This window comes from Ambystoma mexicanum, chromosome 10 (genome assembly GCF_040938575.1).
Source record: "Ambystoma mexicanum isolate Mex_15411 chromosome 10, UKY_AmexF1_1, whole genome shotgun sequence".
NCBI classification, from domain to species: domain Eukaryota; kingdom Metazoa; phylum Chordata; class Amphibia; order Caudata; family Ambystomatidae; genus Ambystoma; species Ambystoma mexicanum.
Window position 1 is genome coordinate 190,709,421 of NC_090932.1, and position 26,482 is coordinate 190,735,902.

Consider the following 26,482-nt stretch of genomic DNA (forward strand, 5'->3'; position numbering starts at 1 on the left):
TGCGAGAGGCCTCTGGCTCCCGGAGGAGAGGTCACTCCACATCAACATACTGGAGCTCCGAGCGGTGTTCTGGGCCCTCAGGTCGTTTCTCCCATCCCTCAAGGGCAAGGTGGTAAGGATCTTCACCGACAACACCACCACAATGTTCTGCATCCGGAAGCAGGGAGGAACAAGATCCCCAGCCCTGTACAAGGAAGCCCAGGATCTGTGGCACTGGGCCGTTACCCAGGGGATGTTTCTGGTACCCTTTCATCTGGCAGGGACAAACACAATCGCTGACTCGCTCAGCAGGGAGCTGTGCTTGTGCCACGAGTGGGAACTGCTGCAGGATCAAGTGGATTGTCTCAATGATGGGGCAAACCCCAGATCAACCTGTTCGCGACGGGGAGCATGGGCGAGGCTTTCTTGTTCTGCTGGGACGGCATGTTCCTGTATGTGTTCCCTCCGTTGCTACTGCGACTCCTCAACCAGCTCAAGCAGTCCCGATGCAGGATGAGCCTCATTGCACCGGCGTGGCTGAGGCAGATCTGGTTCCCGGACCTTCTGGACTTGTCAGCGTCCCCACCAGTCAAACTGTCGACGGACGCAGATCTTCTCTCCAGAGAAGGAGGCGCCATCCTTCATCACGACCTGGAGTCGCTGAACTTGCAGGCCTGGCTCCTGCAGCACTAGAGTTTGGAGGGTACGATATCCTAGCGGACTGCAGAGAGGTTCTTGCAAAGGCCAGGGCGTCCTCAACTCTCAAGTGCTACGGACACAAGTGGAAGAGGTTCTCTGTCTGGTGCCGTGCACAGAAGATTAACCCTCTACAGATTACTTCCCCTCAAGTGCTACCGTACTTACTGTTGCTGGCCAAAGCTGGACTAGCTCATGCTTCCATCAAGATACATCTGGCAGCGATTTCCCGATACACCAGAACTGCAGGATGGTCATCCCTGTGGTCTCATCGCCTGGTGAAGGAGTTTATGAAAGGACTGTTCCGATCGTTCCCGCTGGTGAAGGCTCCAGCCCCGGCGTGGAAGCTCAACGTGGTGCCGACCAGGCTCATGGGCCCGCCATTCGAGCCTTTGCATTCGGCTCCGTTGAAGTTCCTGTCGTGGAAGACAGCGTTCCTTGTGGCCATCACTTCCGCACAACGCTTGGGAGAGATTCAGGCCCTATCCTGCAAGCCTCCATACTTGACTTTCCACGAGACGAGGGTGGTGCTGAGGACGCACCCCCTCCTTCATGCCCAGGGTGCCGTCGGACTTCCATCTCAACGAGCCCTTGGTGTTACCAGTTTTCTTCCCGTCGACTTCGTCGCCAGCCGAGAGGACTTTGCACTCGCTGGATGTAGCTAGAGCGCTGAAGTTCTATGTGGAACGAACAAAGTTTTCGGAAGACATCACAGCTGTTTGTGAACTTTGGACCTGTGAACCAAGGGAAGGCTCTCTCGAAGGCTTCCATTTCCAGATGGCGCTCCGGCTGCATCATGCACTGTCACCGGTTGGCAAACTGACCGTTGCCCGGCCGTCTGAGCTCATTCGACCAGAGTGATCGCTGCTACCACAGCGTTCTTGTCTGGTGTACCCCTGCTGGACATCTGGAAGGCTGCTATGTGGAGGTCGACGCACACCTTCACGAGATTCTACTGCGTCGACCGGGATTCCAGGGAGAAGTCCAGAGTCGGCCAGGCATTGCTGCGTAACCTGTTCGCCTGAAGGTGGGCCTGGTGAGGAGGTAAGAGTTGCTTAATGTTGAGCCTTTGCCACCTCCCGTGGTTGTGCATGTGTGTACTGCTATGTATTCTTATATTAATGAGCATGTGAATCCATGCAAGACCCCAGGCTGGAGAAGGAACAAGTTCCTTACCTGTAACTGTTGTTCTCCAGCATGGGTAATGGCATGGATTCACATGCGAACCCTCCCTCCTACCCCTCTACGGCTCTTCACTTGGTCTTACTGCCACTTTACGTGCTACCAAATCTGAGGATGGCTGCCAGGGACGGGGCTTAGGGAGAGGGCAGTCATTTGCTGGGGGCAGTATGACCCACAGACCAGTGATTGGTTACTACTAAGAAAGACAGATCAGAAACGAAACTGATACTGATTTTTTTTTTCTTTACCGAGGATTCCCAGCCTGACGACGGGGAATATTCATGAGCATGTGAATCCATGCCATACCCATGATGGAGAACAGTTACAGGTAAGTACCTTGTTCCATATCTCTGCCTTGGCCTTCCGTGTGCAGTGCCTGCAAAGCACCATCTAATTCCTTCTATTTCTCCATTCACTCCACTGTTGGCATCACGAAATCCCTCTCTGTCAGAGAATAGGCCATCTCTCCTCATGCAAAAACACACTCTCCCATCTCCCCATGTCGCACCCTCCATGGCCCCAACCTTTGCTGTCTCTGCGAAGCACAGAGCTCAAGCTGATTAGCCTCCTTCGCTTTCCCCACTCGGACAAGGGTTTGTGCTATCTGTCTGCCAAGCAAATGTTTACGAATTCCTTCTTTCACTGTACCATACCATCTCTCTGCACAGTGCCCAGTGGCGCTTCTGTGTCTCCATCAGAAAGGGATTCAAATGCCAGCTAAATGCTTTCTAACGTTCTCAAATATAGTGCCTAACACATTCAAACAATGCCAAGCACTATCCTCAAAGCATAATGCAAATTCTAAGTGCACACTCTACATACATACATACATGTGTGTCAAACATATCTCTAAATGTGTAACTACAAAGCATAACAGTTTGTAATTCTAAATGTCTCTACGTGGCATTTTCAGGTATGACAGTTTGTCATTTCCAGGCCTCATTCGTTCTCTCTAGTGCAAACAATACTTCTCCCTCAAAGTAAGCGCTACATAAATGCATAATACATAACATTATCTCTACATATCATGATGCAAATATACTGTGTCTCTAAAGCACTACATGGCACTTCAAATAAGACCGTGCAAGTGTCATTCTATTGCAAATTCTAGTGTCTAGCATGTTTCTCTTCTAATGACAAGCGCTATAATGCAAAAATATCATTCTAAAAGCATCCTTCTGTCATATTTGGCAATATCATAACTAGCAGACCCTTCATTTAACAGCGCCTATATCTCTCTTCAAATGCATAAGGCAAATGGCTAATGCATACAAAAGTGTCAGTCTAATATGTGGATAATATAATGATGCTACTTCTTCATGTACTAATCAGAACAGGATGCAACAATGGATAACTAAACATGATGCAATCATTCCTAAAGGGGTAATAATAAATAATGGTTCTCTAACAATGGGTACTGATGAGTAATGGTTCTGTAACAGAGTACTGATTCTCTTATGACTCTTATGATTCTCTAATGATAACAATACCAGGCATCCTCATTTTTATCAGATTCTACATGTGCACATGCTGTTAGCAGATTTACAGTAAGACATTTACTCTGCAAACACATACAAGAAAGGAAGTTAAAGGTATTTATGACTGCAACTTCCGCTGCAGTCATAAATACAAAGCGGTTGTATTTATAATTTCTGTGGTTTTCTTTTTAAGTTTCCTGGGCTCCTCTGGCCCGGGGAGCTCGGGAAACTTAAAAAGAAAACCACTGCAACCATAAATACAACTGCACCAATGACAACACAGGAAATGCGCAATGACTTTAGCTAAGTATTACCTCAGGCCACACAGTACCCCAGCATTGAATCTGATGTTTCAAATGGATGCCATCACGATGCAGCATCTACAGGACCCGGTCTCTGGATTCTTGGTTTTTAGATGAGTGAAAGAACACTTGATGGGAAATTGCAGCAGCAGTCGATGTTGGGGAGAATTTTGAGTTGCTGTGCTAATTCCCTTTAACCTTAGAGATCCCCAGCCCTTTGCTGGAATCTGTGACCTTTTTTATTGTAACCTCAGTGAGTGAGTCTTTTTGCCACCCACTCATGCCTTTTCCCTCTGGCAAAGATTTTGTTCCTTATGTTTCAATGGAGTCTGGTAAACTCCATAGGCATCTGCATTTTATATAGTGACACACAGCACCCTTGGACTCCTCTAAATGTTCTTGCGAGAACTACAGTTCCTAAGAATAATAGGACAACTTTTGTCTTATTAACATTTTTCCTTTGTGGGTCCAGCACGCACCACCTTATGTGGGGTACTGGGGGGGGGGGGGTTACATAGTAACTCCTTATCCCACTTCTCAAGTTACACCAACTTCAATGGCTGGTGGCAGTGGTTTCATTTTACTACCTTTTGCAATGTATCTGCAGGCTGATTTCTCTGCTACAGTACAGCACCCAAGGGTGACCATTTTACCAAAACGGCCCCCCCGTCTTCTTTTTTCGCCATTTCACGTTTGTTAGTTCCTGCTGGGCTTTTACTGTCATTTGAATCTGGTTTGAGTCCATTGTGTGTTTTGTATTTCTTTATTTATATTGTGCAACCTGCCCAAGGGCATCAGGGTGCATGTCCTGGCTCCCTAAAGGCATCCCTACTGAACCCTACTGGTGTTGGCAGTGCTTGTTCCCTATAAAGGTTTTAATTGTTTGAAACTCTTATTGCTGGGGAAAAGACTTCCTACATCCCCCTGGGAGAAAATACTATTGTTGGTGTTAGGCTCAGTTTGTATGCAGTACCCTTTGGGGCTACTACACACAACTAAGACTACAGGTGAAAGCTAAACCAACCTTTGGTACAAGTCTGTACTACACAGTATTTGGTAGCGGAGCTGAGCAGCCAGGCTTATCTCAAGAGTGAATGTGAGCTTGTAATGAGGTTACACAGAGGTCTACAATCACAAGTATTCAAATACACTCTTACACTCAGGGTTTCTTGATAAAACACTTATAAATCTATTTCACAGTCAGTTAGAAAACATTCAATAGAAGGAGGCAACATATATCACACAATAATATACTTCAGTACTAGATAGTATAAGATTCTGAGGAATTTAACTACTTTGACGGAGGAGCCAAATGGCATTCAGTGTACTTTGAAGTAGATACAAAATGGCATAGGTTAATAAAACGACAGTTACAAGTATTCTTAGACAGTGCAAATGTTTTGAGTTCACCAGAGGAGTTGATTCAATGCAATAGATTATGCCAAAGTCAATGGGCTAAAGTCTTGTATAGGATAAAGCACTTCTGGTCTTTAACGGAAAATTTATTGCCAAAGTTCTCAGAAGTAGTTTGTAAAAAAGACAATTTCAGTTGAATGTACCCACTCCGTGGAACAGAGCACATTTTCGACAATCATTGTGTTGATACATATTCAATGTGGATGAAATGACAAAGATTATGTGGGGTTCATTAATGAAATGCCACTACATATATATTGTACTAATAGTTTGGTTCAATTTTTATCAAATTGTGATTGAATGAGGTTGATTGATGTGAGTTGCAAATGATGGTTTGATTGTTGAGGAATGATAGTTGTGTTAGGTTTTTTATAATCTGGTGTATTATGTTCACCTGCAATATTTTTGTAATTTAATGTGTGCATTAATTGATGATCTCATTGTGGAAAATGATGTATCTCAGTAAATACATTTTGATACCTTGAAAAATTAAAAAACAACCTCTGGACAATATTTCAGTATACCTTGGTGGCAGTAGTTTACATTTTCTTACCATTGTGTGTTTATACCGCGGGCTGCAATTGCAGCTGCAGTAAGACACCCATGGGTGCCCATTTAGTCAAAATAGCTCGGGTTGTCTTTTTTCGCCATTTCTTGTTGGAAAGGTCCGTCTTGAGATTTACTCTGCGCACCAAACCAGGTTTGGTCCCTTTTTTAATTTTGTCTTTGGCGGGATTCACTGGTCTAGCCCGCCTCTGGCTCCAGCGTGTCTGGCAGGGGCAGGAAGTGAGGGAGGTGCCCTAAACTCCCTGTGCTTAATCCCCTTGGTTACAGGAATTCACCCAAAGGTGATTGGCCGTCTGGCTGTCCTTGGAGGACAGCCACTCTGCTGTGTGTGACAGAATGGGAGAAACCCACCTAAAAAGCGAGGCTTTTTGCTTGGAAGGCAGTCAACCACTGGAAGAAGGAATCCGGAGAAGAACTTGGAAGAGACGCTTGTTGCAACTCCTGGACCGTTGGTTTGCCCGGTGAAGCTCTACTGCATTGCTGAAGCTCTGAATTCACCTCGACTAGAGAAGCCCTGCAACGGACGACTTCTCCCCTTGGGTTGGTGGGACCAATTGACCCCAAAGCAAACTCGTCTGGACATTCTCTCGGAGCTGGCTGTACTACCATTGCTGCTGCAGGGACCAATTGCCAGGGAGAGGAACACTAGATCGAGTGCATTGTTTTTAAGTCAGACCTGAGCTCCAGGACGATCCTCCCATGAAGCAGGACTGACTAAGCCTGAGCCACCTCAACAAGTGCAGGAAAGTCCATAAAGGTATCAGAGAGCCGCAGTGGTGCAGCTAGCGAGGAGCTGAAACGGCAAAGTGCTGCTGATCTGAAGTTCGCCCATTGCTGCCGCAAACCTTCCATTTGTAGTGCAGGAGTACCCAGATGCCCTCCCTCTTGTACCCATGACTGAGTCCCAGGAACACAGGATCTGCCGACCCACACAGGAACAGAAGCCAGCTAGATCTAGTTTTCTTCAAACCAAAGGTGCTGTAAAACTAAGGGGACTTACCTCTTGTTGTGTAGCCCTGCTAGCTCTCAGTTGAGACTTGTCTTTTGCTTGCAGCTTTGCCCCTCACAAGCCTGCCAGCTTGTGGCCCTACAGTGATTTCATTTTCTGCAACCATTTCTAAAACATTGTGCAAGACTTTTTTTTACCTACCTACAAGATGTGCTTCAGCTCACCTAGACTTTTGCTCAACTAACATTGGCTGTCCTGGCTCCCTCAAAGACTCTTCTTACCTCTGACTTTGTGCTTTGTCTTTCCCCCTGAAATGGTTAAATGACTTTGCATTGGAGGGTTCAAAAAGTACTTACTTGCTTAAGAATATTTGTTAACCATTGTTTTATTCCCTCATCTTTTCCTTTTGACACTAATCTCTGTATTACTTCAAAATGTGCCAGTGAGAAATCAATGTCCACAGTGTCCTAGTCATTAAAGTCACCTGAGGGTGTAGGAAGTGTATGTGCCATCCCCAATGGGTATCAACTGATTTAGTGGAACGGAGTGTGTATTTATTGAAGTATATGTTGTGTTATAATTGCTCCCTTCTAAAGAAGACCTATTCAACTGACTGGTAAATAAATTAAAACATTTAAATCAAGACACCTTGTGTGAGTATTTATTTGAATAACTGTCATCGTGAAACTCTGTTACAACCTTACAGCTCGCATTGACACCTCTTGAGATGAGCCTGGATGCTCAGTCACTATACCAACTTGTGTAGTACATGCTTATAACAAAGGTTGGGTTAACTATTGCCAAGAGGACAAGGCTGTTGCAGTCTCCCACAGGGTTCTGCATACAATCTTGCCTAACACTGCTGGCAGGCAGTGGGGATCTATTGTAGATTTATTACATTGAGTAATTGCTTTGCTTTTGTTCAACTAAAAACCTTCACACGGCTTAGCTCCCTCAGAACAATTGTAACATGCCTAATATGGATAACTTTCAAGAAGCCCAGATAATTTTGACAGAACTGAAATAAATGTGTATCAGGAATCTCCCTGTGGGAGGGAGGGAACGAAGGAAGGAAGGATTACTAGGTTGTTGAATCACCAAAGTTTGGGTAGTAGGTCTGTCCCACCTACTAACCAAGGGAATGTGGAAATTGATAATGAGGTTGATAATTCAGAGTTTAACTCTGTCTTAGAGTCAGAGGAAGGAGAGGAGTCCCAGGATAGGATCCCCTCTTTACCTCAGCAGGCCCTTTTGCCTCAACCTATGTCAACTGGGACCCCACAGGGTCCATCACCGAGTCCAGAATATCTGTGTCTTGAGAAAATGAGACTTGAATTGTAATTTAAAAGGTTACAAGCGCTGAAGCCAGACATCAAACTCAGGGGAATTGGAAATGCAACATGCTCTTGAAATGAAAAGATTATCTCTTGAAAATGTTTCCCTCCCAGAGTTCTCTAGGTCTTCCAGTCCCAAGAGACCTTGCCTGCCTAAAGAAGCAGTGAGTATGTATGATGTGAAACTTGATATTTTGGATTGGTTGGTTTTTTTTTAATATAATAGTGGGATTCAGGGTCTCACTGGGAATCAGTTGATTCATTGGCTTTTGTCAAGGCTTCCCCAGTTTGCATCTGATGCTGTAATGGAGGTGGGTGAACTTGAAAGACAGGAGTATGAGAATGTGAAGCTGGCTTTGATAGCCAGATTTGGGAAAACTTCTTCCCAGTACCTTGAGAGGTTTAGGACCCTCAAAAAGGCTGATGGTACCCCTGGGGCTACCAGGGTGTTTGAATGTTTGAAAAACTTAGATGGTTGAGTTAAGGGTTACAGAGTGGAGTGAACTCCTTTTGAAGGAATGAGAAATCTATTTGTTTTAGAATCTATTTTTGATGCCTTCTCTCCTGAGCGGAGACAGCACTTGGCTGACTCAAGAGATTGATCCTAAGAAGTTGGCAAAGGCTGCGGACTTGTGGGTCGCCAACAGGACCACTCACAAAAAGGATGAGGGGAAGCAGCACAAGAAAGATGGAAAAGAGAATTAAAATTCCAAACCCCTTAAAGCGGGCCACAAACAGAAAAAGGGTAAATACCATGGGAAACCAGGTCAGTCTAGTGAAACCATTGGTGCTAAACCAGAGGGAGGCCAGCAGAAGCCCCCATTCCAGAAAACATTTGGTAAATGTTATGCTTGTGGGTCAACTGACCATGTGCAAGGGTAAACCTTCAGGGGTCCACACTGCCTCCTTAGCCTTCATCCCTGAGGATGAGGTTCATATGGCTAGTGGTAACTTTCGTATTGGCTGAAGACCCCATTGAAGTCAGTTTTCTTTAGTATCCCTGGGGCTGTGGGAACAGCAACATGTAGATGTGTATAACTCTATTCCAGATAATGCCAAATAGTATTACAAGGACAGTGTACTTCTGAATGGCCAGGAGACCCCTGCCATTAGAGACACTGGGGCCAGCATTACTGTAGTGGATAAAACTTTTTTTCCGGCCAGAGGATGTTGCTAAGGCACCTAAGGCTCCCACTAAGCTTACTGGAGGCCCACTCCAGATGATTCCTAGACTACCAGCTCTCATCCAGTGCAACAATATGACTGTGAGGATTCCTGTCGGTGTACTGTTAGGGAGAATTCTCAGAAATGTGCTAATTCCTCTCTACCTTAGAGACCCCCTACAACTTTGCTGGATTTTGAGGACTTGAATTATTAACCCGGAGAGAGTGAGACCCCTTTTCCCACACTCTCATGCATTTTAATGTGATTTTTAACTCTGTTTCTTTTGGTAGTGGAATCTGACAAACTCCATAGGCATCATCTTTTTACATTCTCACACAGCACCGTCAGTGCAGTGGCACAGGGAAGTCTTTTAGATTTCCCAAGGTTTAAATACCTTCTCTTGGATAAACTACTGTTTCCAAGAGCAGTGAAGTGAAATTGACTACTTACACTTGTAACTTTCTAGATCCAGCGCACACTATCTTACAATAGGGTGCTGGAGGGGTTACTTAGTATCCCCTTTGTCTAGCTTCTCATGTAACAATTTTATGTTACCCTTTCCTCGATTGTGGTTTACTTTTCACTACTGTGGTGTGCATTTACGGTGAGCAGCGTTTGCAATTGCAGTAAAGCACCCAAAGCTGCCATTTTTGTCAAAAAGGCCCCGGTCTTCTTTTTTCACCATGTCTTTGTGGAAAGGCCTTTCTTGAGATTTACTCTGCGTGCCAAACCAGGTTTGCTCCCTTTGTTAGTTTTGCCTATGGCGGGAGTCACGAGTGAAGCCCACCTCTGGCTCCAGGGTGTCTGGCCGGGGCAGGAAGCGAGGGAGGTGCCAGAAACTCCCTGTGCTTAGTCTCCTAGGAGACGGGAATGCACTCTTAGGTGATTGGCCGGGCTGGGTGACTGACAGCTACGCTGGAATGACTGGAAGAAACCTGCATAAAAGGCAAGCTTTTTGGCTTTGAAGGCAGAGTTGACCACTGGACGAAGGAATCCGAATAAGAACTTGAAGAGGACGCTTGCTGCAACTCATGGACCGTTGGTTTGCCCGGTGAAGCCCTGCTGCTGTGCTGAAACTCCAAATTCGTATTGACAAAGAAGCCCCTGCAAGGAATGCTTCTCCCTTTTGAGTTGGTGGGACCAATCCACTCCAAAGCCATCCACCTGGACATCCTCTCGGAGCTGGTTGAAATTCCACTGCAGTTGCTGCTGGAACCGAATAGCCAGGCAGAGGAACACCATATCGTGTGCGTTGCTTTTAAGCTGGCCAAGAGCTCTAGGAAGATCATCCGGACTCCTAGGAAGCAGGACTGACCACGCCTGAGCCACCTCAACAGAGTGCTGGACCCCAGATGCAAGGAAAGTCAATCTCGACAGCCAGGAACCGTGGTGTTGCTATTTGCGGTAGACGCAAGGAGCTGAAACACAGAAATGCCACTTGTTTGAAGATTGCAGGTTGCGAGCAGTGACGGTCCCATTGCAGTGCAGGAATCCTGAGAAGTCCTCACTCTTGTCCCCATGACTGCAGCCCAGGAACACCAGGATCTGAAGAGCTGCACACAAACAGATGTTTTATGCGGCACTTTTCTTCAACTTAAAGGTACTGTACAGTCTAAGAACTTGCCTCTTGTTGTGTAACCTCACTTGTCGTCGTTGGAGACTTGTCTTGGTTGCATCTGTAGAGCTACTAACAGCTTCTTTACCTCATAAGCTTAATCAGCTTGTGGCCCTACTTTGATTTCTTCTATTCTACAAAGACTTTTAAAACAGTGTGCAAGACTTTGTACTTGCCTGCGAGAAGTGCTTCAGTTCACCTTGAGTTTTGCTAATTTTACATTGGCTGGCCTGGATCCCTGAATGACTCTTCTCTCCTCTGCTTATGTGTTGTCTCCCTTAAGGAAGGGGTTAACTAGCTTTGCATTGGGGGTTACCAAAAGTACTTACCTGCTTTAGAATGTTTGTGTGATCTCTTATTTTGTTCTAATCTTTTTCCTTTGACCTCCTAAATCTGATTCTAAATGCAACAGTGATATTACTGTCCCCAGCACCCTAACTATTGAAGTCACCTGAGGGTGTAGGTAGTGTCTGTGGGCCATCCCAAATGGGTACTTGCTGATTTAGAAATATTAAGCGTGTGTATTTTTTTTTAAGTGTATTTGAGTGTTACTACTATATTGCCCCTTCTGGAGAAGGCTTACTCTGACTGTTAAATACATTCATTGTTTAATCAAGAAACATTGTGTGTAAGAGTTTATTTGAATACTTGTCACTGTGAATCTGTGTATTCCCCTACAGCTCACATTGACCCCTCTTGAGATAAGCCTGGCTGCTCAACACGCTTACCAACCTGTGTAGTACAGACTTATACGAAAGGTTGGGTTCTTATTGCCAGCAGGTGAGGGTTGTTGTAGTGCACCCAAAGAGTACTGCATGCAATTTTGCCTAACATGTACAAAGTGAGGTGCATGGGAGAGTCCTTTTGGGGAAATGACTTAAAGACTCTTGGAGTTGTATCAAGCACCCCCACGCCTGCCAGTAAAAGGAAGCAGGAGCAAACGAGATTGGCCAGAGAGGCAACCTTAGGTGACTCTCAAGAGGAAATTACAGAAGAACATATAACCCCCAATCCACAGGAAGGACACCCTTCAACTTCTAGGACAAAGAAGGGGAAACCCAAGGTCTCAGGAAAGATGAAAGGTATTGCACCTGTTCAAAGGACAAGGACATCCCCAAGAGGACAGTCCACAGTCACACCTGTGGTCCCTTCACCAGCTGAGACTGAGTGTGAGGAACAACCAGAGAATGGTGATACAGCTACTGGTGAAACAGAGCTGGAAGAAGCCCTCCCCCATGTTGGAGATCTGGATCCTAAAGACCATCCTGAGCTGAAAACGTTGCTGGCAGAAGGTAGACGCACTAGGGCAGACTTCATAAGAGGTCAAAGTGTTCTACTCTTGAAGGACTTTGCCAACAGGCAGCTTCCCAGCTGGATGAACAAGAGCCAGGGAAGTAGTGTGTACTCGGAGGACGGCCTCCTTTACAGTGAGCCTATTGAGTCTATCCCAGGGGACTACAGAAGACTTGTAGTACCTCAGGAGGTGAGACCTCAGTTTCTACAGTTAGCCCATGAGATTCCTTTAGCTGGTCACTTAAGTTTTAAGAAGACCAAGGAAAGGATTTCTCTGTATTTCTACTGGCCCAAGATGGGGTATGATTTAGATACATTCTGTAGAAGCTGTCACGCTTGTCAGACTTCTGGCAAGCGTGGAGCCAAGGATTTGGCACCCTTGGTCAAGCCTATTCTTGGGGAGTAAAAACCAATGGTTACTTTTACAATTACATTCGTAATGCAAGGGCAGTATACCCTTCCAGTTGTATAATGATTCTCAGTACAAATCACTTACTCAGTCAACTGGACAATATATTTTTGGTGAATAGTGGAACACTTATTCTAGGTGCAGTAAAAACCTAGAACTACTTTTGTCATACGTTATACTAGGTGAGTAAAACCTAAGGATGTAATATACAATTACAGGTGCTTTTGAAATCCGGGAACCCCAGATTGAGGTAAGCAGTAACTCTTGTAACATATTTTGGATGGCACACAGCTAACACAAGGCAAGTAAAACCCACATACTTTTTTTTACCTCACAATGAAGGGAAAGTAAAACCCAATTTCACACTTTTCTGAATGACTGTTATTCTAGATAGGCAACAACCTAATGTAGACTTATTCTGGGCAGGCTAGCAGCAAGTCAGGGGAAGCAAGATCCAGTTGGGGGATACTCATACAATTATCCTCAAAGGACTAATCTGGTGATACCAATATTTTACTTTTGGGAAGAGGCACAACCTAATAACAGAGTAAAATACCTTCACATCTACTTTCTATTAGACTGGCAAAACAGTTGCTAAGGAGGAAAAGATGTTAACCATATTTTTAAGAATAGTGCATCACACATTCAAGATCAGTAGTAAATTTTGTAACTCTTCACTCTTAGAATTAGTTACCAACCAACTCTACAAGTAAGTAACTTTTAAACACTTATTTTCTTTTCCATGCAGAAGTCCCAATCCCTTGAAAGTATTTCCCTTATTCTTGGAGCATGAGTGTTCTCGGTGGCAGAAGGGTGGTCACTATGACTAGTGACCAACAGCTAATGTCAGAATAGGTTCTTTAGTAGTAAAAGCCATTAGGAAAACTGGGCAAACGGGTGAGTACTTTACTTCTGAGTTAGAAGGGGGTCCAGGGGCTTCACAGAAGACACCCTAGCAGGATTCTACCAGTGGGACTGGGTGAGAGGCCTCCCCATTACAGAAAACCCACAGCTACACAGAAATCCTAACCAGCTTAAGGCAAGTATATACCCAAGCCAACACAGTACCTCAACATTGAAGATTTTGCAGCAGGAGAACTTCAGTGTCTGCACCCAAATACCCAGTCAGTGGATTCCTTGTTGTGTAGACTGAAAACAAGACTTCAGAAGGGTCTTTGCATCAGGGGTCGATGAAGAAGACTCTAGGCAAGGTTTCCCTCGCGGCTTAATGCGGTTCTGCTGATTTTTGTGCCTTTTCAAGGAGCACAGAAGACAAAAAATTGTGGTTGAATTCTCGTCATTTTAAAGATCCAACACTCTGGTGAGGGGACTTTTCAGACTCGATTTTTGTCTCTGGGGATCCACCAGGATGCCCACAAAGTTTCAGCGAGATTCTGAACACTTCACCGCATGATGGCTTGAGGTCCCAGGGTATTGCAACAGCGCAAGGTCGCAGCAACGCGTGGGATGGCCCAAAATGTAGGTCTTCTTGAGCCTAGTGGCTCTCACCAGGCTCTGGGTCGTCGTTTTCGGAGTCCCCAGGTCAATTGGAAGGAAGAGCTGCAGCAGGCTCCGGTTACACAGCAGGCTCTCCGGTAGCTGGAAATCGTTTCACCCGGGTTTTCTTCATCTTCCTCTTCGGTTCTAGTGGTCGACTTTTCTTTAGCTTCCAGGTTCGCAGTATTTATCAGGAACTACAGCACAACCTCTGCATTCTCTCCCCGCATTTAACAAGAAGGGGCAGTCTGGTTGTCCAATCAGGACAGCCCACCCTCCAAAGGGATTTGTCCCCATTCAAGCAAGGCATAAGAGAAGGGGCTGGGGACTTTTGGACTCCTCCCTCACTGCCTGCTCTCACAGACAGACTGGAGCCTGGGCGGGGAGCCCAGGGGACTCCCGCCAAAGATAAAATTCACCCAAAGACATTTCCCACCTTGGATGTCAGGGGAAAGGAACAAGAAACGACAAACAATAAAATTGCAAAAAAAAGACGACCGGGCCATTTTGGTCAAATGGACACACTTGGGTCACTTTACTGCAGCTGTGACCACAGCCCGCGGTAAAGGTCCACCAAATGAATACAAGGTATCATTGCCACCAGCCATTGAGGGTAAGCTTGTCACTGTAACAGAATGTTAGTTTTAGTGTGAAAGGGGATACATTGTATCTCCCAACACTCCACATAAGGTGGGGGTGTGCTGGTTTCACTTAACAAAATGTAAAAGGGATACAAAGATCCTTTCTACCCTGGGGGAACTGTAGTTCACCCAAGGTTTAGCAAAAGAAAGTTAAAAGGGGAAGCCTTAGGGCAACCCAGCAAAAACAGGCACTTATTGCCAATAAGTTGTTAAAGAGGATAACTTTAAAAATACACTATGGAGAGTCTTAAAAATGACACCCATAAAAAGAGTTAAAGATTATGTGAGTTTTGGAAAAGGTTCCCACTCACTGAGGTATTATGCAAAACTATCCCACTAATAAAGCAAAAAGTTCTGGGGTTGTCCCAGGTAAGGAAGATTTCCAGTTCTGTGCAAATCTTACCTAACAGATGGACGTTGGAAGCATTGGTTCATCATGGGTGATCTAAGATCTATAATATTGTTGCTAACTCCCATTTTTGTCCCCACTTTCCAATCGCAGCTGTGGATCTATTGTTGTAGCAATTGTAATTACTAATTGATGGTGTGTGTGTGACACCTTATAGTTGATCTTAGTTTGTGGCACATTGTAAGCTAAATGCCTGTATATATTTTTTCCATATGTCTTGTGTGGGCAATATTTTAGTTGGCCTCCATTTTGAGCGATCTGTACCTCATACCAACATCTACCTCTCCTAAGAATAGAAGATTTACTGCTCAGTCACATCTAGTCACCGGAGCCTTCCGTGTTTTGAGTCTGCTCCACAACTTGCAGTCGCCTATGAAACAATGTTGTCTCAGGCCGTGAATAGCCTGGCTACATTAAAACTACGATTGATACAATCCCAACCCTCACAGCCCTGATACAGAGAGGATATTCGCAAATTGAAATCTGCCAAAGACTAAGCACTAAAAAAGTGGCAAAAATCCCTGTCCTCGGAAGACAATTAATATACTGTGGAGCTGTTAAATCCCACAAACTAGCTATTTGTGAGGACAAACATTTTTTCTATCAAACCAGGATTAATAAGGACTCTTCCAACTCTAAGGAACTTTTCAAGATCTTGAATTAGAAAACCCTTGCCCCACCCCCAACTCATTTAAGAAATATGCACAATGGTGTTTAAACATACAGAACTCTATACATAACAAAGTGGATAACATCAAAGCCGACATTGCCACTAGCTCTACCTCTCTACTGAACACCTCTTCAGAGAAGAGCACAGAAAACCCTAGTGCTCCCACACCCTGTTTTGTGTTCACCGAAGTCACAGCGACAGTGGTCCTGGCCACCCTGGAAAACTGAAACCAACCAACTGCAAGGGGGACATCTGGCCAGCACCCATCGTCAAATCCTGTGCCAATCTGCTTGCCCCCATAATCACCAGTTTCACCAACCTCTCCTTTGGAGAGTGTTGCGTTTCTAAAACTATTAAACAGGCATGAATTGCGCCCTTTCCCTCAGTGGCTGGTAACTATTGGCCATTAAGTAACACACCGTTCCTATTAATAATCATGGACAAAATTGCTCTCCATCAAATCCAGGCCTTTCTAGATTGTAGGAACATTCTAGGCCCCAAGCAGTCGGGTTTCAGGAGTCACCATAGCACTAAATCTACCCTACTAGATTTGAAGACAAACCTCTTTAAACTTCTTGATGGTGTCAGACTGCGTTGCGGATGCTCTTAGACCTGACAGCAGCGTTTGATCTAGTTGATCATGCCATGCTGCTACAAGTCTCTGCCGGTTTCTCTGTGGGTGCTGCAAATTGGATTGTCATTACTGTCAGAACGTACAGCTATTGTATATAGTGAAGTGGCAGATGGCTCCATTCTACCCTGTGGGGTCCCGCAGGGCTCATGTCACCTACACTCTTCAACATTTTCACTTTGTCCCTATTCAAAAAGTTGGATGACAGAGGTGTGATATACGCAAACTGCCGATGATACCCAGTGTCTAATCCTTCTGACGGGTTTGATGAAAGACAGATAATCAACACCACATACAACTGCATATCTAGTTGGATGAGGTCTAATGGACTGGCCCTCAACAATGCCAAAACTGAACTTATGATTGTGGGCACATCCCACACGCTTTGTAACCTTGACCCCATGTATAAAGCCTTTAGAGTGGAAGGCTGTTCACTTAAGACTTTACCCAAAGTGAAAAAGCTAGGCGTTATCTTAGATTAGGAGCTAAATATGAAGGCTTGTGTTAGTCATCTAGTCACCTGTTCATCGTACCAGCTAAAGCTTCTAGCCCTCCTACGTCCGTTTCTTCTTCCCGATAGATTGCTCAAGACGTTATTGAGTCAAGACTTGACTATTGCGCAAGTCTTCTACAGGGCGTGGGTATAGGAGAACTGAATCGTCTTCAAGTGGTCCAGAACAATGCAATCCGGATTGTCTGTGGGCTGCAAATGTACTGTAACTGTGTTTCTGATGTTTGTTAATCTGCTTAGAATCACATGCTGTGCATAGTCCGACATCCAGTGGTCACTGCAGAGTATTGCATCTTGTTTTTTGAAAGTCAAAAAGGGTACGTCGACATAGACGTGTCTGTAATACTATCCCTATAGTGATGTGTAGTGTACCCAAAATCCCTCACGCGTCGAGGTCCCTCAGATTGTTTTTTTCCCCCAGAATACTGGTCGCCTTATGCAGAGCTCGTAAGAGACATTGCCATTACCATTTATTCGAGCCTTGGTCGATTTGTCAGTTATCGTTTTATTCAACCGCCTCCAGCCCTCTTCGACGGCTAAGCAACTTCCCTGCTGAGTCAAGATCTTCGACGGTGGTTTCGACAGAGGCGATCCTATCGGCGCTGCCCAAAACACGTGGACCGGCCTCGCCGGCCTACACAGGGAGAGTGGGGGTTGTTGTGGACATTTCTGTTTTCTTCTAGAATGCCTTTCTCTCCCCCCCCCCCCCCTTTCCTTCGGGGTCATTATCACTTATTACATCCTCGGCTATGGAGAGGACTCCTTTTAGATTTTGCCCTTGTAACAGCAAATTCACGTGGAAGGATAAACATAAGCGGTGTAACCGCTGCTTACCCCTCAACCATAACGAGGCCGGCTGTGCGGCCTGTAAACTCCTTCGTCCAAAAACTTTGAAGGACCGCAGGGTCAAGAGGTGGGCAGCCTACGCTATGTTGAAGGCTGATTTCTCACCCGCTGCCGCCGAATGTGACGAGGGGGACAGTGATAACGCTACCTCCGTATCGGAGGTTGTTGACCTCTCTAAGGAGCGCTCCCGCTCCTCCGCGTCTGTCCCCGGCCCAGAAAAGTTCGGCTCACGCCCTACTTATGGGGATGTACACCCCGGCAACGCCGACGCACATGAAAAAGTCAAAACTAAACGCACAACCCACGGCCATTCCTCGAGTAAGTCGAAGAAGGCCCCAGCGCCAACGGAGACGCCGACTCTACCGGCAGCCTCCACTGACCATAAGGGTCGCCAGCCCTCCCCACAGCCGCATGCGCGCCTAGCGACTGGGCCGTCCAACTAAGGGCACTATCACCAAAACGTCTGGCGAAACTCCTCGTAAGAGAGCGTCCGTCGACGATAAGGTTCCGGCTCCACCGAAAACCTTTCACAACCAGCCTTCGATGGACAAGCTCGTCGTGGAAAGCTTAGCTAGGATAGTCTCCACTGACGCTCAGAAACAGGCGGCGAAAGAGTCGTCGACACTCTCTCTCAAGGTCAGAGAGACACCTAAACCTACGGAGGGTACGCCGGAACCTCCCCCCACGCTGGAGGAATGACCTAAAGTTATATCCCCAGTGTCGGGCCCACGAGAAGGGTTCTCAGAGGGCGACGGGGGGTATATCCTTCACGCTATGGGAGAGATCTTGACGACTAGAGGTGGAGGAGCATACCTTTCCGCCACTAGACCGTTCAGGGTTATCCCAGTGGACTATGGAAAGATTTCAATTATGTATGGCCAGACTAGATAGGTTTATGTCCACCCCTGAACACGTTACACCCAAAAGGTCAAGAGAGGGACTCCATGAAGACCCTAGGGCCAAATATCCAAGACTCTTTGACCCACTTGAGGAGGAAATTGATACATATGACCTCACTGAAGAGGACCCACATTTTCAGGAAGATGAAGAATTCCTAAATACTGAGGATCTACAAGACCCTGTAGGGGACTTTGAAGAAGACCCAGACATATGTGAACCACAGCCCTCGCAGTCTCCAGGGGTGTCAACAGACCCTGACGTTTTAGATCTGCCCTCTCCTCAGACCACACCGGTCAGAAACCAATCACCGGTGGATGACCAACCCACTTTCAATGCAATGCTACGCCAGGCGGCAGCACATTTTGAAATTGACACACGGGAAGTCCCCCCAGAAGTAGACTTTGTGGAGAAGATAATTAAGGAAAAACCACCTACTAGCCAAACCATACCCCTTCTTGCCTCAGTCAAGAGACGCCTCGTTCCCTCTTTATCCACACCTGCATTGGTTAGGGGGGGTCAACCCAAGAATAGAGAAGCTTTTTAGCCCCTCACCGTCGGATCCCTTATATATTAGGGGTCACGCCAAACCTGATTCCATGGTAGTAACCACCACGAGGAAAAGGGTGGGGGTTCCGCTATCTACTAGTGGAGCACCCCCAGACAAGGAAGGAAAGCCGCTTTATTCCTTGGAAAAAAGGATTACATCCTCTGCAGCTTTCTTCACGCGGATTGCCAACAATACTTTGTTGGCAAGCTACGCGGATGCCCAATGGGGATTGTTAAGGCCTACAAGAAGCCCCTGAGCCCTTGCGAAGACGTTTGTTAGCCATTGTGACAGAAGGTACTTGGGTAAACCAAAGTATCATCAAGAACACTCTAGATGCTGCAGCCGGTCACTAGTCCAGGGTGTACTTCTTAAGCGTCATGTTTGGCTCAGAAACTCAGGTTTCAAGCCAGAAAACCAGGCGTCCCTCATCAACAAACCCCTTGAAGACTCGAACTTGTTTGGTAAGGCGGTTGACGACGCACTGGAGATGGCTAAAAAGGAATTTGAAACTCTAAAGACTCTGGAACAAATCACAAGACCTCCTAATAAGCGAGGTTACGGCAACAGAAGCTTTTTTCGTGGCAAACGACAAAATCAACAACAATACGCCACAGCAGGCAACTGGTCGTCCCCTGAGGGAACCAGTGGACAATATGCTCAGAGAGGACAATGTTGTGGCAAGGGAAGAGGTCGGGGTCCCACTCCCATAGGCTCCCCGGCTGCCAACACCAAATGACCCGAAAGTTCGGGTCCCCTCCTATGCATCTCCAGGCGGGGGCCGGTTAACATCATTCCTACAAGCTTGGGAGGGAATTGCAACAGACCGTTGGGTACTGTCAACAATACCCCACGGTTACTGCATCGAATTCAGTCGGTCCCCTACATTCAGCCCCCCAAGGGGAAGACGCCCATCACCAGAACACCTCTCCATCCTTCTTCAGGAAGTCTAACTGCTGCTGGAAAAAGGAGCAATAGAGGTCGTGCCTCTATCACAGGTAATGGAGGGTATTTATTCAGTGTACTTCCGTGTACCCAAAAAGGATTTAACCATGCGCCCTGTACTAGATCTGCGCCCAGCGAACAAATTCGTAAAACCTCAGAAATTTCGTATGATGACTTTGCAGGAGGTGATTCCCCCTGCTCACACAGGGGCATTACATGGCAACACTGGACATGAAAGATGCATACTTTCCTGTGCGCTGGCAACATTGAAATATGAAATGCCTCAGGTTCATGATAGAAGGCAAACACTATCGGTTCAAAGTACTACCCTTCGGCATAGCTTCAGCGCCAAGGGTATTCGCGAAGGTACTGGCAGTGGCAGCGGCACACCTGCGCAGATTGTCCATTTCAGTCTACCCTTACCTCGATGACTGGCTCATAACACGGGACATTTACGAAACATGCTTCTCAAATACCCAAAAGACTGTAGACCTTTTGTTCCACCTGGACTTCTCCATCAACGAGAAGAAGTCCAGTCTAGACCTCAGCCAAGTCCAGCAATTCCTAGGGGCTCTAATTCGAACAAAGGACTGCCTCGTCTTCCCCTCCAACGAGAGGGTCCAAAACATGCTGTTTCAGATCCCTCAATATGTAGCCAGTCGGGAGGTGACGGTACGCAAGGGTATGGGATTGCTAGGAATGATGGCGTGATGTAGTTATTTGGTACTTCAACAGCCAGTGGTGTCAGGCCAGCGGACAATGGGTCGATCTAGTGGTGGTCTCGCAGGCCTTGGTTCTCTCGCTGCGATGGTGCTCGAAGGAAAACCCTGCAGTGGAAGCCACTCTAACCACAGACACATCCCTCACCGGATGGGGGGGCTTACCTATCCCTTCAGACTGCACATGGAGTTTGGACTCCGAGTGTGTCATCCAAACACGCAAACTTGCTGGAACTGCTGGCGGTCTTCAAAGCACTGAAGGCTTTCCAGACACACCTACAAGGGAAAACAGTGCTGATCCTCAGACAGCACCACAGCCATGTACTACCTCAACAAGCAAGGTGGCACTCACTCTCCAGGACTGTCCAAGCTATCCCAGAACATGTGGAAGTGGGCTTTCAAACACATGTTCCTGTCATCTCAACATGTACCAGGGGAACTCAATCTTCTGGCAGACGAACTCAGCAGAGACTTCTCTCTGCCCGCAGAGTACAAATGGCGACTTCACGAAGACATGGTCTCCAACATTTTCGCAGAATGGGGCTTCCCAGAGATCGACCTGTACGCAACTCTGGAGAACACCCAATGCCAAGATTACACCTCCGGGTACCCCCAGAAATGCTCCAAGGGGAATGGTCTCTGGATAACATGGTCAGGGAAATTTGTCTACGCTCCCCCCCCCCCGACTCCCCTTCTAAACAAGGTAGTGCACAAGATGCACCAGGAACCAGTTACCATGATACTGGTGGCCCCCATGTGGGCCCGACAACCCTGGTTTGCTCATCTGATGGAGATGTCGCTGTCGCCTCTGGTGAAACTACCCTGCCCGTACAACATGCTGTCACAGGACAGGGGCCAAAGACTGCACCCATGCCCACAGACCCTGAACTTGGCAGCCTGGCTCCTGAGGTCATGAATTTGGACATTTGCAGCTCCCTCAGAGATGCATGTACATTCTCAGAGAAGCAAGGAAACCGAACACTTGTTACTGCTACTCTAGCGAACGGTTTGTCATCTGGTGTAAGTCAAAGAGCATCAACCCAGTTGACTGCTCTCCCACACAGATTGTTCTATACCTGACTCACTTGTTGGACTCGGTTAGTCTTTAATTCTATTAAAGTTCACCTAGCTGCACTCTCTGCCTACACTATGTCTCAACATAAGGTGTCCTGCTGGAAAGTTCCAGTTATTAAAGCCCTCATGGAGGGAGTGAAAAGAATTCACCCTCCTATATCTAACCCAGCTCCCGGATGGGACCTGAATGTTGTACTGACCAGGCTAATGGGCTCCCCCTTGGAACCCATGCATAAAGCAACCCTTAAGGATCTCACTCTTAAAACTGCTTTCTTGATAGCTATCACCTCCATTAGGAGGGCGAGTGAACTGCAAGCGCTCGCTATACTAGATCCCTTTGTAACAGTTCACAAAGACAAGGTGGTTCTACGCACACACCCTAGGTTTGCACCCAAGTTAATTTCAATATTCCATGTCAACCAGTCTATAGAACTACCAACGTTCTTTCAAAACCCATCAACCTGGGAGAAAGGAGCCTGCACACACTTGATGTGCGCAGAGCGGTCATGTTTTATATGGAAAGAACTAGACCAATGAGAAAGACTAATCAGTTCTTTGTCTCAGTGGCGGCAGGAAGAGAAGGAGAGGCAGTTTCCAAATCCACTATATCTAGATGGATTGTCCAATGCATCACTCTGTTACACTCTTGCTAAGAGAGAACTGCCCTTCAAGCCTAGAGCACATTCTACTCGAGGCACTGGGGCATCCATAGCATTAATTGCAAATGTTCCCCTTGAGTCCATTTGCAAGGCGGCAACTTGGAGTTCTGTACACACCTTTACAAAACACTATTGTCTAGATGCCCATTCTAGATCTGATTCCCAGGTGGGACAAGCAGTACTAAGACATCTTTTCTCTACTGTTCCTTCTCACAACCCACCTCCAACTCCGGGGTACTGTTCGCTAGTCTATGCACAGCATGTGATTCTAAGCAGATTAACAAGCATCGGAAGACATGCATTACATACCGTAAAAGCATTTCTGATGGTTGTATCTGCTTGGATTCACATGCGCCCACCCTTCCTACCCCTGCAGATCGAAGGAACATAAACGTCTTATTACTTTCTCTCTTTTCTGTACTCACTCACGTTAGTCATAAGGCTCCCTCGTGGCAGAAAATACAAACAGAAGGACCTCGATGCGTGAGGGATTTTGGATACACTACACGTCACTGTAGGGATAGTATTACAGACACGCCTATGTCAACGTCCCCTTTTCGACTTTCGAAAAACAAGATGCAATACTCTGCAGTGACCACTGGATGTCGGACTATGCACAGCATGTGAATCTAAGCAGATACAACCATCAGAAATGCTTTTACGGTAAGTAACGCATGTCATGCAAGACTATGCGCCCGGATGCCCACGGGCCTGGCTGCACTTTACAAATAAACTAAATACAAATACATGAGCATATATGTCAAGACTTGATGGTCGCGAGGAACAAGAATACCTCCATCCCTAAGCAACCAACTACAAGAAGATAGTCACTTGCTGTTCGAGGCTTAGGGCCACAGGTGGAGAAACAGGATACCCACGTGGTCCAGATGACTGCTGTAAAGGAAAAAAGGGACAAGTAAGGTCAGGATTACACAGGGCAAACAAAGCTGAATAACAAGAAGCAGTAATGTCACCTACCAGAAACCACTAAAGGAAAGGCCGAAATGGTGGGGTAAAACCTGTTCCCTCTGTGGGCTGAGATCAGGGAAGCCAGAGGAGGAGTTGGGGATTGCCACACTGGTAACACCTGAGTAGGATGCTCCTGGAGATTGGAAACTGGAGCACAAGAATGTCAAAAGCGAGTCCGGGTATGACTTTGCCAAGGAGGTAACTGAAGCTTATCCAAGAAGCGGTCCGTGGTCGGTCTTTCCAAGAGTTCAATGAGTCCAAGCAGAAGTACCAAGAGGAAACGGCAAAGAAGTCCTTAATACGTAATCTGTGGTCAAAACAGTAGATCAAGCACAAGAACGTAGGTGAGCTCTGAAACAGCGTAAGCAAACAGTTGAGAAGCGCTTTGTAGCAATCGGGAGCTCCTTATATACTGAGAGCCATGTCACGTGGTTTCTAGGAACGCGTTACGTGTCATGTGATCACCGTGTTGGATAGTAGAGGCTTGAATGTTGCTCGATTCACTGTTCAATGAGGATGCAGTGATCAGAAGGGGCGTGGCCATTGTCACAGCGACCCACGATGCTGTGCCGTGGTGAACAGACAAGCCCGTCTGTTGTATTGGAGTATGGGCGGCGGGAGCCATACCACGTGGCCAGGTTACGTTCCGGGGATCGTGCAGGTTTGGCGCCCTTATAAATTGTCTGCCAGAGGCGGCCCGATTCTGCAGTGTGGACAAACGCCAGGGGAGTCGCCACTTGTGATAGAGGCGATGACTACTCACCTGATGCATTCTCCGATGGCTTCCCCAACTCTTCCCAGCAACAGGATGTCTAATCTTGTAAGAGGGAATGGAGGATAGGTGAGCACGAGACCTAGTACCTGTTCTGGGACATAGTCGGGGTGGGGCACATGGAGGGGTTAACAAACGTGTGGGCATGACAATATATCCTCAGTCAGGAAATCCCTACAACGGCTTCCAATCAGGAAGCGTGTGATGTTTCACACAATCTGTATTGTGCACAACTGTCTCTATGGGAAAAGTCCCATCTATCTGTACACCATGCGGGAATGGCTCCCACTCAGGTGCACGCTCAGATCTAATCACATCAACCTGCTTGTGACTCCCAAAGCAAAATGATCTCTTGTCCTCGAAGTTTGCTTTCCCATGACAGCCGCTCACCTTTGGAATGCCTTGCCATCTGACCTCAGATCTTGTGACTCACTATACCCCTTCAAACACAGACTAAAGACCCTCCTGTGTGAGTAAACCTGAATGTTGTTCTCTCCTGTAGTTACCTGTGATTTGCTCTCGCATCTGCTTGATATTTCTCTTTTTGTTCTGTCTTCGCTTCTATGCCCACGGTCCTTGTTCCAAAGTGTTATAAATAAATGGAAATCTACCAGTGACTTGGTGGAAGCCCTGCTCGTCCACTATGGTTTGGTCTTTAAACCTCACAGCACTGGTGGCATTAAAAACAAAACAAAACAATAAATCAAACAGTTAATAGTTATATGTTCACAAGTGAACCAGCCTGCCCGCCCCCCAAAAATGGTCCTTTGCTTAATATTGTCCATGTTCATGCTTCGAATCTGATCATAAGATGGGTTAAATCATATCAAGTGGAAGGCAGCAAATCCTGTTGAAGGTCAGGAAGAGCTTCAAAGAACATACAGCTCAACCCCAATGATTTTGTGGCATCTTAAAGCTGTTATTTTGTCTTGAACTACCAAGGATTTCTAACTGGTCAATTTGGGGAATATTCTACAAAGTGACTACATGTTAAAAACGTACCAAATGCTAAACTGTAGTAATAGGTTATTCTCCCACTTACTGTGGCATTTGTTTTCTTTGTCCCCTGAGTTCTGACTCTATTGTGTCCGATTCCTCCCTCTCACTGAAATTCCCCTTCGGTAGCCCACTTGCTTATCAAATGTAACCACTTGCCTTCCGAACAGCCCAATCGCCAGTGCTGATTTCTGCCATGTACCCTCTCCAATTGCCACTGGTCACCAGATGCCATCTTTTTTGATTTGCCATGGCACTTTATATGCACTCCCTATCCCGCCTTTTTTATCCTCATAACATTATTTTCTTCTTGACTACAGAGTTGCCACAAACTCCCTTCATTTGCTTCTGTCACTGCTGTGCAGCCTATATTTGCCCTGATCAAGTACGTTTGCATTAGGTGAGTCATAAAAAGGCATTATTTTATTTACATCTCCCAACAGCTATGTCCAAGTCAGCTGTGAAGATATCCTCCGATCTTCTGGGTAACCCGCTGTGTGAGCAGGATATTGCCTTCCAGCAAATGGTGACCGCACTGGACACTGCGATGAAAAGGATGGACTCATTCAACCAAGAGAAGGTGGGTGCCAGTAGTGCAGTGCCAGACTCCCTCCCCTGCCTCCATCTCCCCCAACACTAGTAGGCTCCTGCATTAGGAGTTGTTGGACTCATCCCTGTATACTATGCTATGTTTGTTATAGAATGATTTCTACCATCTAAGGTTGCTGCAGCAACACTCCTAGCAGGAGTCCCTTTAAGAGCAGGGCTTGGCTTAGAATCTGAACTATCACTGTATGAGTAATGCTAGCATCTCCCTTCAAAAGTCTGGCGTGGTTCTGCCCCTGCCCCCCTTAGTTTCCTCAATGTGTTACTGCAAACCGACCCCCTGTATAGAAATACTCTTTTAGCCATTCTTCTTCACTGTACCTGCTTATGTTCCATACATGCACAGAGGGATGTTATATTTTATCAGTGTTGGGCACACTGCTGACATTATCCCGTGGAAGCACATCAGAGTTGTTCTTTCATTATACAGGTGAACCAGGTCCAGAAAACTGTCCTAGAACCTCTGAAAAAGTAAGTAAACCTTCTCTACTCGGAATAATTTATTTCCTGTATGGTTCATGGTGAAATCGCGAGTTGGCGAATGAGCTCAAGTTCGAGGCTTCAGAGAGCACCTCTGGCATCCAGAAAGGTTGAGCATGTTTGTGGGAAGCTTACACTGCTGCTGCCAGTGCTTATCTAGGCCTCAGGAAAACGTGCACTGTCTGTCTCTGCCTGTACTGTCCGGTATGTATGTATGTATGTATGTATG

At 46.4% G+C, this 26,482-nt stretch overlaps 1 protein-coding gene across 3 annotated transcripts in view; it reads left to right on the forward strand.

The window, feature by feature from the left end:
• The window catches only part of BIN3 (bridging integrator 3), a 381,110-nt gene that overhangs the window by 242,762 nt on the left and 111,866 nt on the right, over positions 1–26,482 (forward strand). For all 3 annotated transcript variants that reach the window (XM_069617695.1, XM_069617696.1, XM_069617697.1), the window contains 2 exons: positions 25,611–25,747; positions 26,204–26,244. In XM_069617695.1, the coding sequence (XP_069473796.1) occupies positions 25,611–25,747; positions 26,204–26,244 (178 nt within the window). The remainder of the gene's footprint in view (positions 1–25,610; positions 25,748–26,203; positions 26,245–26,482) is intronic.